Here is a 17,340-nt window from a genome sequence, read left to right on the forward strand (position 1 = left end):
ATATCTGCTTTGTATTTGTGGGCTCACTTTGTCAGCAGCACTTTTATTTTTTAACTGTCTCAATGAATGAGATTGTTCTAAAATTTATGGACTTATATATGTATTGGTGATTTATTCTTTAGTAAAGTTTACACGCAGAAGTTTGCTTTTAGATATTTTTTCCCTTCACAGTTGAAAATGGATCTAAGCTACTCTTCCTTATACACTTTAATGTGTTTTTCCCCCTTAGGTTAACATAAAGGATAAAGTACTTGAACTATTGATGTATTTTACAAAGCATTCAGATGAAGAAGTGCAAACAAAAGCCATCATTGGTCTAGGTAAATTAAGTCTAGTCTTCTTCCTAGTTCTTAGTTGTTTGAGAGGTTGAGGAAGTTTTAAAAATTTTGAGTCTAAAAAGTTGATTTACTTAAGTATATTTCTGTTTAAAGTAGGATCTGGTGTCTAGAATATACATCTGGGGGTTAAAAAAACTGGGTTCCATTCTTGGCTCATACAGTTACTTCCTGGGTGACTTTCAGCAAGTCATGTAACTTGGTTGTCAGTTTCCTCATTAGTAAAATAGAGGTGACAACCTCTACCCCTACTTTATAGGGTTCAAAGTACTTTAATAAAGAAAAGTGATGTAGAAAAATTTGTACTGTTGTCTATTTTTTTGTTATTTTTCTTTGCAAAGTTTTGTCAGTATATGTGTCTGCCCCTTCTAAAGTCAAAACAAAGGGCAGTCTACACAGACTTCTATTTATTAGTATATAGAAGACACGTGGTAACCAACCACATAGGAACAGCTGGATGTATACTTTTTCTATATTATTTTTCCAAGAGCATTGATGTAATAAATACATGTGGTTAGGTTAAGTCTTTGAGGTTTATCTGGAAAAATATTGGAATATGGGCGAAATTTGAGAGGGATACCTTAAAGTCTTAAAGTCTTGATAGCTGAATTAAATGCACTAAAATAAATTAGAAGAGCATTCTCGTCACGTTTTTGTGCTGTTGTTTTTGTTTGTTTTGTTTTACTTTGTGCAGATACATATAAAGCTGTTCATTAAGGTTAATAACTTAGAAATTTTATTTAGTAGCATTAGTAAAGTTTATAATTTAAGTCTTAACATTTTATTTCCTCTTCATCTCTTTCAGAAAATTGCATGTAGCAAATAGAGTAAAAATTCATATACTACTTATTAGGGAGTTGTATCGGTACAGTATTACCTTTCAAGTCAAATGTGTACTTCAGTCTGGACATACATTCTATAAAATGGCAAAAACTAATAGTGTTACATCTAATTCAGAGAACAAAGAGTGTAAATTTTAATTTGAAGTAGTACTGTCCAGAAAATAGTGCCCTTAGACCAGTTAATAAAAGTTGTCTGGGCCATTGTTATCCTGTGTCACCTTGGGCTAGTTATCTGATCACTCTATGCTTTGAATTTAGTTTGTTATTTGGCATCCATAATGCTTGCTCTCATCAAAGATCTTCGTTTTATCTCATAAGTAAGCGTTTTGTACAAATAAACATGGGTAATATTATTTGGGGTAATAAATATAGATAATAATTTGTGATTATAGAATTCAGCATTGTGGCTTCATTATAACAACATACGGAAATAGATACAAAATTTTTAGCTTTATTTTAGAACTACTCCATTTTATCAAATGAATATATTTTAATAGCACCAAGGTTAGTACCTTCCACTAAGAATCTAAAAATGCACACATTACCTCTTAAATCCTGAAAATATCCCATTGAGGTAGGTGGGTGGTAAATATTATTGTCCCCATTTTACAGATGGAGAATTGAGGCACAGAGAGATTATGTGACTCACCCAAGGTCACACTACAAGTCAGTGGTGGAGCCAGGAATAGAACCCAAGACTCCTGACTCCTAGTCCACTCCTTTAGCCACTAGGCCCTGCTCCCTCCTCAAGGTTTCCTCTTGTGTGAAATTCTCCTTTGAAATGCAATTTCTTATTTTTAATTCATGGGGGAAGAAGTACCTGCTCTAATTCTTCTCTAGGTAAGGCCACCAGCATATTCTTCCAGTCATTTTAAGTTTTAATTTTTGAAATAAGGAACTCTTTATATACTTTATCAACATTTTCAATAAATGTTATATTTAATTTTAATATGAATATATCAAGAGAATTTTTGTTTTTTTCATCTTCTTTAGGATTTGCCTTTATTCAGCACCCAAGTCTAATGTTTGAGCAAGAGGTGAAAAATCTATACAATAATATTTTATCTGATAAAAACTCCTCAGTAAATTTAAAAATACAAGTATTAAAAAACCTCCAGACCTACCTACAAGAAGAAGATACACGTATGCAGCAGGCAGATAGAGACTGTAAGTAAAAATATATTTGAAAGTTCGCAGTGGGGCTGCAGTTAGCATACTCTGTGACTCTTTTAATCCAGACACCTACTTACCCTATATTAGATAAAGGAGTTGAGTTAAAGAAGATACTTCATTAACTCCCTAAAGTAGTTTATAAATTGTGCATGCAGACCTTAACATTTTGACAGAGGGAAAGGGATTATACTTTCTCATCATGTTCTCCAAGGGGTCTCTAACAGACCTAAAAAAATAAAAAATTAAGGACCAGTGGGTCAGCTGTCACATTTTGTGCTTTTGATAGTGACTTAATTTAGTGTAGTTAGTAAAGTTAATATACATATTCTTAGTATGTTTATTTCCTTTTGTAGGGAAGAAGGTTGCAAAACAGGAAGATCTGAAAGAAATGGGTGATGTTTCCTCAGGGATGAGTAGTTCCATCATGCAGCTTTACCTCAAACAGGTGCTTGAGGCGTTTTTTCACACCCAATCAAGTGTACGCCACTTTGCCCTAAATGTCATTGCATTGACTCTAAACCAAGGTCTTATTCATCCAGTTCAGGTAAGTACGTTTTACAGCAGTAGCACTTAACGGAAAGAGCCAAGAATTTGTTGCCACTTGAAGACATTGTGATTAGAAAATAAGTAGTTCTTTATTCCTCTTAGTTGTCAATTTCGGGGCGGGGCGGGGGGAGGGGAGAGGGGCATCCCAAACTCTTAGGAATCCAAGTTTTAGTCCATCTTTTAGGTTGCTTTTAACTGCAAAGTACATATGTATTCATAATGTTGATTCTGTTATACAAACTTTAATTTATATTTGCACAATATGTACTCGGTATTACTTCTTCTAAGTAGGGATGATAGATTTGATTTAATTCACATTGACTCTTACCTCTAAAATCCAACACCAACATGTAATGTAAATGGAGTTAAGATATAATCTCTTTCAACAGTGTGGATTTTAGTCCACAGAAGAGTCACCTATATAATCTGAACTCTGTTCCTTCATCTTTAATTGGAAGTAAGATCAAGTACCCAATACCTTAAAACATGGATTTGTAGACTAGATGATGTACTCAAGACATATTTGTACTACAAGGGATTGGCAGCTAATGCTCATGTTGTAGTATTCACCATCTGACACGTTCAGAAGAGTGCCATAGGCTGCAGAAGTGATTTTGTTAAATAACAGCTTGTGCCCTTCAAGATTTTTATTTCGGCTGTTTTGTTTAACTTTTTAAAAATATATTCTTGATTATTATGCTGTGTTCTTCTCTGTGTCCTGAAACAAAACACACTAATGAATATTCAGTGTATTCTTTGTGACTCAGGGCAGGATTACTTAATAAAATGTACAGTACTCTGTTGATACTCTTGAATATTTTAGATACTTAGGGCTCTTTGCTGATGATATGCTTGATAGTCTTAGGTTTTCCTTTTATTGTATCTTTTTTTAAACTTAAAAATTTTATATTTATCAAAAAATTGCAAGAGTGTTACATTAAGCCCTTTATAGTCTTTACATATATTTTGCCATTTTGCCACATTTGCTTCTCCATACGTACACTAAATCATTCGATAATAAGTTTCAGATATCATAATTCTTTACCTCTAAATACCTCAGCATACTTTTTTTTTTAAGAACAGAAACATTCTCTTATAAAACCATAATGCAGTTATCAAATTTAGGAAATTTAACATTGATACAATAGTATGTAATGTATTTTCATATTTTACAAGTTAAGCAAATAATGTTTTTTGTGAACCTCCGTCCGTTCCGTTCCGTCGCTCAGTCGTGTCCCACTCTTTGCGACCCCGTGGACTGTAGCCTACCAGGCTTCTCCGTCCTTGGGATTCTCCAGGCAAGAATACTGGAGTGGGTTACCGTTTCCTTCTCCAGGGGATCTTCCCGACCCAGGGATCGAACCCGGGTCTCCCGCATTGGAGGCAGACGCTTTTAACCTCTGAGCCACCAGGGAAGCGAGCCTCCCCCACCCTGCAATTCAGGGTTTGATTCTTGATGACCCATTTCATTCAGTACTGTCTACTTTTTTAAAGTTGTTTTTTATTTGTTTGTTGCTATTTTTGTGGCTTCCTCATCTCTAATTCAGAGTCACTTAACATAGTAGTGGTGTTTCCTGAGCTTTAGGTGGATACAGTGAGTATGGCTGTTACCAGATTACTAGCTATCCAGCTGTCAGACCTTTGAAGCCATATCTAAAATCAGCATTTGAGGGGGGAATTTATATTTTTCTGGTGTTGAGTATGGAAGACAAATTGTTTTTCCCCCTTTATTATCTTTACCAAAAAAATTCAGTCAGACCTAAAAAATTATTGGATTATTAATTTGTAGTATATATCAAAATCTTAAATGGATATTATTAGTTTGGGAGCACTTTAATCTTTTATTTTTTTTTTTAATAAAAGAACTTTAAACTCACATTGAAATTGCTTGAAGTTCACATCACTTTTTTTTTTTTAAATTTTTGCTGGTGCTCCAGTGCTTTTTTACTTTGAGCTAAATCTAAGGGAAGATTAATAATTTTTGAAAGAACACTAAAACGTGGCATTCATTTATAGGAAAGCCAGTGAGCTAAATTCATATGTCCCAGATATATAGCAAGTTTTAATATACATCAAGATACATATAGAGCTTTTACTACTATGATGTCTCATGAATTTTTTTTTATTTCCAGTGTGTGCCGTATTTAATTGCTATGGGCACAGACCCAGAACCAGCTATGCGGAACAAAGCTGATCAGCAGCTTGTGGAAATAGACAAAAAATATGCTGGATTCATTCATGTATGTATTTTTAAATTGTGCGGCCTAAATTTAAATATTGTTCTCTGGTAAACCATTTCTTTGGCAAATGTCCTACACAGATTCATATTAGAATAAAATATTTTGCATACTAAGTACTTCTAAACATGAATCTAAGTTTGTCCCCCAAGGTGTTTATTCTTTTTAAAATTAACTCTTTAAGACTGAGCTGGAAGTAGCAGTATAGCACGCACGCTGAATGAAAATCAGGATGCATGGGTTCTAGTGCCTCCTGTGTATCTTGGCAGTAATGGCTTGTCTGGGTCTCCATTTTTTTCTTCTATAAAAATGAGCAGATTACAATAGATGATTTCTAGTATTCCTTCCAGTGCTTGCATTCTATGATTTTTATTATTTTAAATTAAACCAAATTATAAAGTTTGCCTCTAACTATAATGCTCAAATTTATATTTTTAATTTGGCTCTTTTAATTTCTGTGATAGAAATAAGGCTTTTATTGATTTCAGATGAAAGCGGTGGCTGGCATGAAGATGTCTTACCAGGTACAACAGGCAATTAACACATGCCTAAAAGATCCTGTAAGGGGTTTCAGGCAAGATGAGTCCTCCAGTGCTTTGTGTTCACACCTTTACTCCATGATCCGTGGAAACCGCCAGCACAGACGCGCCTTTCTGATTTCTTTACTCAACCTCTTTGATGACACAGCAGTAAGCATTAGAAACTTCTTATTTTAAGAAGATAAATGTTCTATAAATTTTATTCCTAAAGTAGTGACTATTTAAATGTGGTTATTTAGGTCTATGTTAACTACAAGGTATTGAAGAGGAAATTTTGCATGAAGAGAAAATGAGGGATAAAGTATAATTGTGTCTCCATACCGAGTATGTTATAAACTTTATAGCAGTTCCTTTAAGCATGCTTTCACATAAACTGTGTTACTAAACTATCACTTCTCAGGATGGATGGATGGATGGATGGATGGATAGATAGATAAAGTGAAATTCCACTTGTTTATATCAGACTCGAACGTTTTAGAGTAACTGTCCTCGGTTTTAGGCTGCTGAGATCCCTGTTTGTTCAACCTGACCTCCTTTAATAAAAAGCCCACTTTTGTGTAATTACAATTTTGACCCTTTAGGAGCTATTGCACAAGTTGCATTGGCCAAGACTATAAGGCAGGAAAATAAAATATCCCATTCTTTAATCTTACCTCTGAATGTTTTCATTCATTTTACAACAGTATTCAGCATATGCATTATGGTAGCCATTGTGCTAGAAGATGAAGATGTGGTATCTTTCCACATAGAACTAAACAGTTCTTGTGTGAAGCTTTAAAAATAAAAATATTTTTTTCATATTTTAATCACCTGACGACTTTGTTGCTGTTTTGATACAAGATTGTTTCAATGAAGTAAGATTAAAATTATGTGTTAGTCGCTCAGTCGTGTCTGACTCTTTGCAACCCCCTAGACTGGCAATGGCACCCCACTCCAGTACTCCTGCCTGGAAAATCCCATGGACGGAGGAGCCTGGTGGGCTGTAGTCCATGGTGTCTCTAAGAGTCGGACACGACTAAGCGACTTCACTTTCACTTTTCAGTTTCCTGCATTGGAGAAGGAAATGGCAACCCACTCCAGTGTTCTTGCCTGGAAAATCCCAGGGACGGGGCAGCCTGGTGGGCTGCCATCTATGGGGTCGCACAGTCGGACACGACTGAAGTGACTTAGCAGCAGCAGCCTAGTGTAGCCCACCAGGCTCTTCTGTCCATGGAATTCTCCAGGCAAGACTGTAGTGGGTTGCCCATCCCTTCTCCAGAGGATCTTCCCTACCCAGGGATCAAACCCTAGTCTCCTGCACTGCCAGCAAATTCTTTACCATCTGAGCTACTGCTGCTGCTGCTGCTAAGTCACTTCAGTCGTGTCCGACTCTGTGTGACCCCATAGACGGAAGCCCACCAGGCTCCCCCGTCCCTGGGATTCTCCAGGCAAGAACACTGGAGTGGGTTGCCATTTCCTTCTCCAATGTGTGAAAGTGAAGTCACTCAGTCGTGTCCGACCCTTAGCGACCCCACGGACTGCAGCCTACCAGGCTCCTCCATCCATGGGATTTTCTAGGCAATAGTACTGGAGTGGCTTGCCATTGCCTTCTCCGATCTGAGCTACTAGGGAAGCCCTAAAAATTACCAGAATGCAAATGCCTTATTAGGCCTTTCCTTTTTAAATAGTACATGAAATTTTTGGTTATATTATCTAACAAATAAATATAATAAACTTCTATTTTAGAAACATTTGGAATATAATTTAATCATCATCAGGGCTGTCATCAGTATTAAGCTTTCATTGTGTGTAAGAGGTTTAGATGGGAGTACATAATGATATGATAAGGTGCTCTTGTCATCATTGGATCTTGCCTCCTGTAAGATAGCGGTTAAGATTAGCATAGTCTGAGTCCCAGATGGTTTGTATCTGTGGTCTTTCTCTTCTTCCTGAGCTTCATTCCTGCATGATTTCATTGCTTGCTGTATGTCATTAGCTGGATGCTCTTGTCATGCCAGCATGTGACATGCTAAATTGGAAATCTAGTTTTCATAATACAGTGCTTTCTTCTGACTACCACCAACAGAAGATGTCAGAGGAGGAACAAATTACTGAAGACGTAGGGGAATAGATGGATCTACTATTTAAGTAAGACAGAGCAGGTGTAAAAACATAAATAAAGGTACAAAGATAAGAATGGGTGGGAAATGATGAGTAGATTCATTATTTAACTAGACCATCAAGGTCATAGTGAGGCATGGTTTATGGAGGATCTTATATATGATACTGTAAAACTATTAAATACGGTGATGAGGACATGTGACAAAGAACATTTTAGGAACACAGATTTTTTAGCATTGTGTTCACACTGAAGGTAATAAGGGATTGAGTTGTTGCGATGAGAGTTGGAAGGAAAAGAATGGATGGAAGGAGAGAAGAAACACTGAGGAAGGAATAAATTATGAGACATTGTGAGAATAGTCAAAGGTTAACTGGAATATTTTTGTCCTGTTGTTCAGTCCCCTAGTCATGTCCACCTCTTTGCAGCCCCATGGACTGCAGATGCCAGGCCTCTCTGTCCCTCACCATCTCCCGAAGTTTGCCCAAGTCCATGTCCATTGCATCGTTGATTCCATCCAGCCATCTCATCCTTGATGCCCTCTTCTCCTTCTGCCCTCAATCTTTCCCAGCATCAGGGACTTTGCCAGTGAGTCAGCTGTTTGCATCAGATGACCAGAATACTGGGGTTTCAGCTTCAGCATCAGTCCTCCCAATGAGTATTTAGGATTCATTTCCCTTAAGATTGACTGGTTTGATCTCCTTGCAGTCCGAGGGACTCTCAGGACTCCTCTAAGCACACAAAAAATAGAATGTTGCTAAAAGCAGTTTGAAAAGGAGTTGGTTTGAGAAGGAAATAGAAGAGGAATAGTCAAAGAGTTAGGAAGAGAAAACTAAAGAAAAAGGTTTCAGGGAGGCGAGGGTGGTTGTCTGTATTTTCCCAACTTTAACATGTACATATTGATACATATTTAAAAATAAAAAATAGAGTGGGAGTTTCATGAATACTAATAGCAAGTTCATTCCATCTGTCCTTTGGGATTTTTGTTGTTTGCTACCACTGGTACAGCATTTTATGTTGTCTGGGCAGCAGGATAAGGGAGATGGTAGGAAGGTGTGTTTGGGGAGGGATTTTAAGGAGCGTTTGGCCATGCTTCAGGCAATGCAGAATCTTAGTTCCCCAAACAGGGATTAAACCCCTGCCCCTTACAGTGAAAGCAGTGTCTTAACCACCAAACCACCTGGGAAGTACCAGGAAGTAATGTTTTTAATTGCCTGTTTTATCTTTTTTTTAAAAAAAAAAAGCTATAAATATTTTTAAAGGAATTTAAATATTAACATGTCTTTCTATTTATATTCTGTATGATCATGAAGTTCTGAAAAAAAGTCTCTGTTCTTTTAAAAGCAAACAACTATTAGTAACCATAATTTGCCAACATCAGAGTTTTTATGGTGAGTCTTTGTCAGCTCTGTCAGAATGACTCTGATGTTTTAAATTATACACACACAGGAAACTGACAATTGTTTTAAGAGTACATGAACTTGGATTTTTTTAACCCACATGTTAGAACTATAATTATTACCTCTTACTTTTGAAGACAGAATAACTGTGTGTAACTGTTCTCTCCATATGGGTTTAAACTTTTAGAGGCACAATGATAAATAATCATGAATTCATATGTGTACTTTCTCATGTGGTATAGCTTTATCATAAAGATTCTATATATGCTATAATAAAACTTCCAGAACTTCCACTTGCGTGCACTGAAAAAACATTCACCTCTTCCCTTTTTAAGGTACCATAGTTTAAATCATTAGGAAATCTCTTAAAATGAATTTAAGATTATTCTGAAAAATCCATTTCTCTTCTGCTTCCTCCTTCTTTCTTTCTCTCCCTGTCCCTTCCTTTCTGAAACATTAACTGAGGTGAAAGTACCCTGTAATATTTTTTCTAAAAAGGTTTTTATGATGGATTTCTGGATTATCAACTAAACGTGTACTTTTTTTTTTTTCAATTTACAGAAAACAGAAGTGAATATGCTCTTGTATATAGCAGACAATCTAGCCTGTTTTCCATACCAGACACAGGAAGAGCCGTTGTTTATAATGCATCATATAGACATTACACTCTCTGTTTCTGGTAGTAACCTCCTGCAGTCATTCAAGGAGGTAAGTTACACACATTGCTATTCTTAATGCATCTTTCAAAATGCAGGCACACTATTTTCACTGTTTTGTTTCTCATTATTCTTTTTATTGTTTTCACAGGTATATAAAATCTTTGTAAATAAACTTACTGAAATCTAAATAGTGCTTCAGTTGGAGAGAGGAAATGAGTTGCCATTTATTTCTATTAAGAAAGTTCTTAAAACCATTTCATTCCAGATCATTTAGGTGGAATTTATACATGCACATACTTACGTGCATGCACATGTGTGCACATACACACACGTACATAATACATGCATACATGGATTGTTCTGTTGATAAACTATCCCATGTCTTTATCTCTCCCACTTTAGCACTGACCTTTAAATGTTCAATGTCCATTCATATGTTCATTTAAACCCCATTTTAAAATGCCTTGCTCTTTTATAAATCTGAAAATACTATAGATAACAGCAGTACACTTGAAGAGATATAGATATGAATATAAATAGCTTACTTACAAGGAACACAGAGAATTTATACTATTGATTTCCTTATCCCTGAACACCAGAATCATAATGGAGTTGGTATAGTGTATGCCCAAAATCTTTACCAAGTTTTTTGTTGTGAACTTTATATCTTTTCTTTCATGGTTTTTAAGAAGAAAATATAGTTGGTTTAATTGTAAAGGCACCTGGTGTAGCCCTGGAAATACAGTAGGTGCACTCAGTAATTTACATTCTTTGTAAATTAGTTGGAATATTTTCATGTACCTGATGATGCAAATAAATATTCTCATTTTACAGTATCATTGTACCCAAAACTCAGCCTGGTCAAACTCATAAATCAGGGAGATTATTTTAATATCTAAGAATTAGAATTACAGAGGTATCTGAACCCTTGCTACTTGAAGTGCAGACCAGAACCAGTAGCACCAGCCTCACCTGAGAGCTTGTTAGACCTGTAGAACCTTAGGCCCCACCCTAGACCTGCTGACACAGTGTTTGCATTGTTAATAAAATTCCTACGTGTTTAATATGCACATTGAAATTTAAGAGGTTAATAATTTCCCAGGAACTTGATCCATCACGTTATCTTTTTTTACTTCACTAACTGTTGTAAATATATTTGTTCATGTTTCTCCTGTTTTATTTCTTAACAGCTATATTTTGAATATTGCTTTGTTATCTGATCTTTTCCACCTCTGGAAACCAGTTGGCTTTGTTTCTTTTAAAAAGCTAATGGTTTCATAAAATACAAAGAAACAGTTTAATTTTTTTAAGAAAAACTGCTTGTTGTCTTGCTGAAAAGTTCTTAAATGGGAGAGTTTAAAAGAAGGTGGGAGAATTCAAGACCTATTATATTTTCCTCAGTTAAATTATAATTACTTCTTTTCCTCTATAATGGCTTACCTATATACCAAATTGTTACTTCTATAATTTATCTTTCATTGCAATCGTATAAGAAAATTCTTTCCCTTGGAATGATATTCCAGAAGGGTTTTAGCACAGTAGTTGGAGGAGTGGATTTTATTTAGTCTTGGAACATTATTTTCTCCCTAAGGGTTACATCCCCATTGTTTACAGAAAGTAAGAGTTTTGATATATGAAACACTAAATTGCGGATACTTTTGAAGCTGTTGAAGGGAGCATATGTATAGTTGTTAGTGGTATTTTCATTTTATTATTTTTCAGACAGAATAATTTCCTCTTTTTTTCAGTCTATGGTAAAAGACAAAAGGAAAGAGAGAAAGTCATCTCCTGGTAAGGAAAATGAGTCAAGCGAGAGTGAAGAAGAAGTGTGTAGACCTCGAAAGTCGCGGAAACGTGTCGATTCGGATTCAGATTCAGATTCAGAAGATGATATAAATTCGGTGATGAAATGTTTGCCAGAAAATTCAGCTCCTTTAATTGAGTTTGCAAATGTCTCCCAGGGTATTTTATTGCTTCTGATGTTAAAACAACATTTGAAGAATCTCTGTGGATTTTCTGATAGGTAAGATTATATAAGTGGTGAAAGAAAAACTTTGCTGTCTTCAAATAATGAAGAAATATGAAACCCAGTTTTGATTGCATGCTGAATATTAAAAATGCTCCTTTTTTATAAAAAGGAGTTTGTTCCTTTTAACTGCTGTATAGTGTTTTTGTTGTATAATATACCATAGTTTGTACATTCTGTTATTGAAGAGAGGAAAGCTATATTCTTCTAATTGGAGATAATGCATCATAAATTAAAAGACATTATGTTGGCTTCCCTAAAAAGATATTAGAGAATTACGCTAACCTTAAAAATAGATGGCAGGGACTTCCCTGGTGGTCCAGTGGCTAAGACTCTGCACTCCCAGTGCAGGAGGTCTGGGTTTGATCCTTTGTCAGGGAACTAGATCCCACATGCCACAACTAAGACCCAACAAAGCAAAAGAAATAAAATCAATAAAAGTAATTTAAAAAAAAAAAAAAAAGATGGCAAATTCAAGTTTTTAAAGAGCTGTGAATGAAGAATAAATAGATGCAGACCAGCTAGGCTAAGTTCTAACAGGATCCAGTAGTCTTTAATGTACACTGTCAAGGTGAGAGGTAGAAAAGTACTAATAACTTTGAATGCGCTATAATTTTATTCATCATCAATCACTACACTGCCTGTACCCATGGAATTTTGGACATTTTTCACATTCATTATAACCTTTTGAAGTTAAATGTTCATAGGGACAGATAATGAAATGAATAAAGGGGACCTGAGTAGGTCATTGGCAAAATGAAAAGAACACGTTTGGGGTTCAGATATTCAACAGCTTGTTGCCATGGGAGAGTGTGGGAACAGTGCGGCCAGAGCTTCCATTTTTTCCAAGGGAAACTAGAAAATCCAGATTTTAAAGAGAAATACCTTGATGTTAAATGTTGGCAACTGTGGGCCATACTGTGTTGTACTGCACTTCACAGATACTACATTTGATACACATGGAAGGTTTGTGGCTGTCTTGCATCACGCAAGTCTGTTGGCTCCATTTTTCTAACAGCATTTGTTCCCTTTGTGTCTCTCACATTTTGTAGTTATTCAGCAATATTTAAATATTTTTCATTATTATTTTTATAGTGGTCTTTGATCAGTCATCTTTGATGTTACAATTGCCAGAAGATTACAATTCACTTAAGATTCATGATACTTTTTAGCAATAAAGTATTTTTAATTAAGATATGTATGTTGTTTTTCAACATAATGCTGTTGCACACTTTAAACAGACTATAGTATGGTGTAAATGTAACCTTTATATTCATTGGGAAACAAAAAAAATTGATGTGGTTCACTTTATTGCAATAATTGCTTTATTGCAATGGTCTGGAACCAAACCCATAATGTCTCCAAGGTATGCCTGTAATTCAAAATAATTTAAAACCTTGTAAAGTCTTTGGGCAGTGCTAAGGAGATGGAAAGATTTTGAAATAGAGTTGTTAATATATGAAGCAGGTTTGTAAACAGTCATTCTGGCTGTGTAGCGAATGAAAAATCTTAGAAGAAGGTAAACCAGTTAGGTAGTACTGAGTAATTATATTAACACTGTCCTACAGTCACAATCATGGTACTAAAAAATAGACATGAGAAACTACTTTCATTTAAATGATACCTTGATTCAAGACAAGTACTGAGGAAAACAAGAGAATATTACTCTTTAATCTTTGATTTTGTGTCTTCCCTTTTAAAAATTATTTCGTATACAGTTTCACTGGTTAAAATCTGCATGACAAAGTTTAGTTATAAGTAAATAAAACTTAACTAGAATCCATTTAAATGTAAGTGTCTGGTACATTAACGGTTTTATTTTCCTAAAACAGTAAAATTCAGAAATATTCTCCATCTGAATCTGCAAAAGTGTATGATAAAGCGATAAACCGGAAAACAGGAGTTCATTTTCATCCCAAACAAACACTGGACTTCCTGCGGAGTGATATGGCTAATTCCAAAATCACTGAAGATGTGAAGAGAAGTATAGTAAAACAGTACCTAGATGTGAGTAGTAAAACCAAAATATATTTCATTTTGATAATGACTTTTTAAAATGTAAATACTTTTGAGAGGGCTACCGCTTTAGCCATTTCTGTTCCTCTTCCTTCTGGCAACCAATATCACAACTTTTTCATGTTTTCTTACAGAAGAAGTACAAGTATATATATATATATATATACACCCGCACGTGTATATATATGTATGTATATACCCATTTAACAAGTGTGTATGTGAGTGTATTAATTATGCTTTTAAAATGTCTTTAAGAATAGGCAAATGCAGGGAATTCCCTGGTGATCCAGTGGTTAGGACTCCACACCTTCACTGCTGAGGGCTCAGGGTTCAATCCCTGGTCAGGGAACTTAGATCCAGAAAGCCATGTGGCGCAGCTGGGGAAAAAAAATAAGAGGGGAAGATTCAGAGAGACAGAAAATAGAACCGAAGTTTACTAGGGCCAGTGGGGAGGGAGGGATGGAGAGTATTAAATGGGTACATTGAGTTTCTTTTGGGAATGATGTAAAAGTTTTAGAAATAATGGTAGTGATGGTTATGCAATGTTATTGAATATACTTCGTGTCAATGAATTAAGCACTTTAAAATAAAATGGTAAATTTTCTGTTTTACCACAATAAAATTTTTTTTAATGTTTTAAAAAATATTTTTCAAGATTGTCCTAAAAAGTAAAAATAAAGTCTTTAAATTTAATCTACTTAAAGCTGGTCGTTGAATATAACTAATCATGATTTTCTTGACTACAAATGTAAGCTACACAATGGTTTTCATATTATTCATAAACTGCAAACCTTATACTTTAAATTTAGCATTTATTATAGTTCTTTAAAATTGTTTGACATCTTTCATTTTTTCTTATATCCTCTTGGTGGAGAGCAGAAGGAGCAGAAAATGTTTAAAAGTCTGTCAGTAATTAGTAATCACTGACTGCTTGGTAATTTGGATCAGGGTCAGTGACATCTTGCTTATAGGTGAAGTCTGGTCAACTGCCTGTTGGTGTAAACTAAAGTTTTATTGAAACAGCTATGCACATTCATTTCTGTATTGCATTTTAGCCTGCAGAGCCAAAAATACTTCCAATCTGGCTCTTTACAAAAAACGTTTTCCAGCACCCAAGTTGAACAGTAGCTAAAGTCTCTTTCACCAGCATCAAACCACTGCCATGGAAAACATTTAGGAATTTGACAGTCTTGTTTGAAATGTTTACGTCAAATTCTAAGTTAATATCTAATTTTTGTAGTTCAAACTTCTCATGGAACATCTGGACCCTGATGAAGAGGAAGAAGAAGGGGAGGTGTCAGCCAGCACAAATGCTCGGAACAAAGCAATTACCTCGCTGCTTGGAGGAGGCAGCCCTAAAAATAATGCAGCAGCAGAGACAGAAGATGATGAAAGTGATGGGGAGGATAGAGGAGGAGGCACTTCAGGGGTGAGGCGGAGGAGGAGTCAACGTATTTCGCAGCGTATTACGTAAAATGATTTTTATGTGCTTATATATGTCAGTCTATTCAATGTACACCAAGTAATGTAATACTTATGAGAGAAAACATTTTGTAGATAGAAATTCTCTACTTATCCATTTATACATCTTTTTGTAGAAAGTTTAACATAAAAGACAATAAAAAAGAAAAAACAGAAATGAGATTTATCCAGCATAAAGGGTTATTAATTTTTCTTTGGATTGTATTAATGTGTGTTATCCTTTTTTATTGTTGCTAAATTTTATGTAGCTTTATGGTTCATATGTATATATAATTTTATATATCAATAAGAGTAAAGACACGGGTACAAATTAAGAGATACATGGTTTTACAAATATATGTTAACCCCTTGGCGCTGGCGGTCACGGTGCGTCTCATTGCCGGCAATGGAAGTGTGCTGGGAAATCCCAACTCCCGGCGTCAAGGGATTAAAAGCAATAAAAACAATAATTTCACTAAAATTATTTTGTGTAACACTTGGTCTTTTTTCCCCCCTCCCAATGTTTTAGTCATTGAGAAGGTCAAAACGAAATTCAGACTCTACGGAGTTGGCAGCACAGATGAATGAAAGTGTTGACGTCATGGATGTCATCGCTATTTGCTGTCCAAAGTACAAAGATCGACCACAAATTGCAAGAGTAGTACAGAAAACCAGCAATGGCTTCAGTGTTCAGTGGATGGCAGGCTCCTACAGTGGCTCCTGGACTGAGGCTAAGCGCCGTGATGGCCGCAAACTGGTGCCTTGGGTAGACACTATTAAAGAGTCAGACATTATTTACAAAAAAATTGCTCTAACGAGTGCTAATAAGCTGACTAATAAAGTTGTTCAGACTTTACGATCCCTGTATGCCGCCAAGGATGGGACTTCCAGCTAATGAATTTGTACATGCAGCCAAATTTACAGGAGTTTTTTTTAAAGGCAGAAAAACTTGAATATCAACATTCTGGCAAAAAAAAAAAAAAATCAGTTTTATGAAGAGTAAGAATGGAACCTGGGATGCAGGAACAAAAGAAGGAAATGTTGGGCAAACATTTTTGTGGGAGCTCCCTTCGCTGTTGTGCAGCAGAAACAGATTCTCAGTTCATTTTTACTCCCACTGTATTATAGTTTAACAAAAATTGTTTATATCTTGGAAAAAAACTTTCTGTTTAAAAATAAACAAGTGAATGTTGGAAATTAGTCTGTTAATGTTCTTAATAAAGTGTTCTTGGAGTTTAACCTAGCAGCGGATGGCTTTCTTTAGCTTAGCCCAGTTTCCAGGGAAGCATTGTTTTTTCCAGGCTGTAAAATGGCAGAATCTCCTGGATATATAATTTATTCTGTTGGAAAAAAAAAAAAGCATGCAGTATCTATGACCTATCTGCAGAAGGAGTTTTTGTAAATGTAGATTTTGATGTATTAGGTCACCCTGAAAACAATACAAGAAAAGGGATCCCCAGACTACCTGGTGGAGCGAATACTGCAATAAATTTTTTTACTTCTCTTTGTTACTTGTCTGTTTCCATTTGAATTTCTTATTGTAAAGATCTGTTCAAATCCATTTATATTATTTTGCAGTCTTTTATGTAAAATTTATTATATCACTGGTTTTCAAGACAAAACATAAAATATTGTTTATACAGTTTGTATAGGCTGACTTCTGAATAATTGGTATCTATTATTTTCATTCCCATAAGAGGGTGTAAACAATTAACTCCAGGGTTTTATTGTATCCTACAATATTTAGTATTAACTATATATGATTTAGCACTGTGCCAAACACATTTTCAAGAGTACATTTTGATATAAAAAGAAACTATAGTTTGTTCCTTGTATGCTTCAATTTCTTTCTAGTGATGTCATGATGGTAATATTTATTTTTTAAACCTCGGGGGGAAAAGTTACAGTTTTGGGGAAAGGTAACAATCATGGTATTTTGGGAAACTAGCATTTCTCTTAGTTAAAATTATGCCATGTGTTATTTTCGAAATAGAATTGAGATAACTAT

At 35.3% G+C, this 17,340-nt stretch overlaps 1 protein-coding gene across 3 annotated transcripts in view; it reads left to right on the top strand.

Moving 5' to 3' along the window:
- Window positions 1-16,839, top strand: part of NIPBL (NIPBL cohesin loading factor) — a 206,489-nt gene extending 189,650 nt beyond the window's left edge. For 2 of the 3 annotated variants that reach the window (XM_055422164.2, XM_088827650.1), the window contains 10 exons: window positions 230-320; window positions 2,171-2,344; window positions 2,704-2,894; window positions 5,029-5,136; window positions 5,622-5,822; window positions 9,732-9,878; window positions 11,578-11,852; window positions 13,688-13,862; window positions 15,112-15,300; window positions 15,862-16,839. In XM_055422164.2, the coding sequence (XP_055278139.2) occupies window positions 230-320; window positions 2,171-2,344; window positions 2,704-2,894; window positions 5,029-5,136; window positions 5,622-5,822; window positions 9,732-9,878; window positions 11,578-11,852; window positions 13,688-13,862; window positions 15,112-15,300; window positions 15,862-16,227 (1,917 nt within the window). In that variant the 3' untranslated portion in view covers window positions 16,228-16,839. Of the gene's footprint in view, window positions 1-229; window positions 321-2,170; window positions 2,345-2,703; window positions 2,895-5,028; window positions 5,137-5,621; window positions 5,823-9,731; window positions 9,879-11,577; window positions 11,853-13,687; window positions 13,863-15,111; window positions 15,342-15,861 lie in introns of all 3 variants that reach the window. The other variant, XM_055422165.2, reaches the window with a different exon arrangement.
- The last annotated feature ends 501 nt before the right edge of the window (window positions 16,840-17,340 follow it).

Source organism: Moschus berezovskii, chromosome 18, assembly GCF_049115385.1.
Source record: "Moschus berezovskii isolate FMDL1 chromosome 18, NW_MosBer_1.0, whole genome shotgun sequence".
Lineage (NCBI taxonomy): Eukaryota > Metazoa > Chordata > Mammalia > Artiodactyla > Moschidae > Moschus > Moschus berezovskii.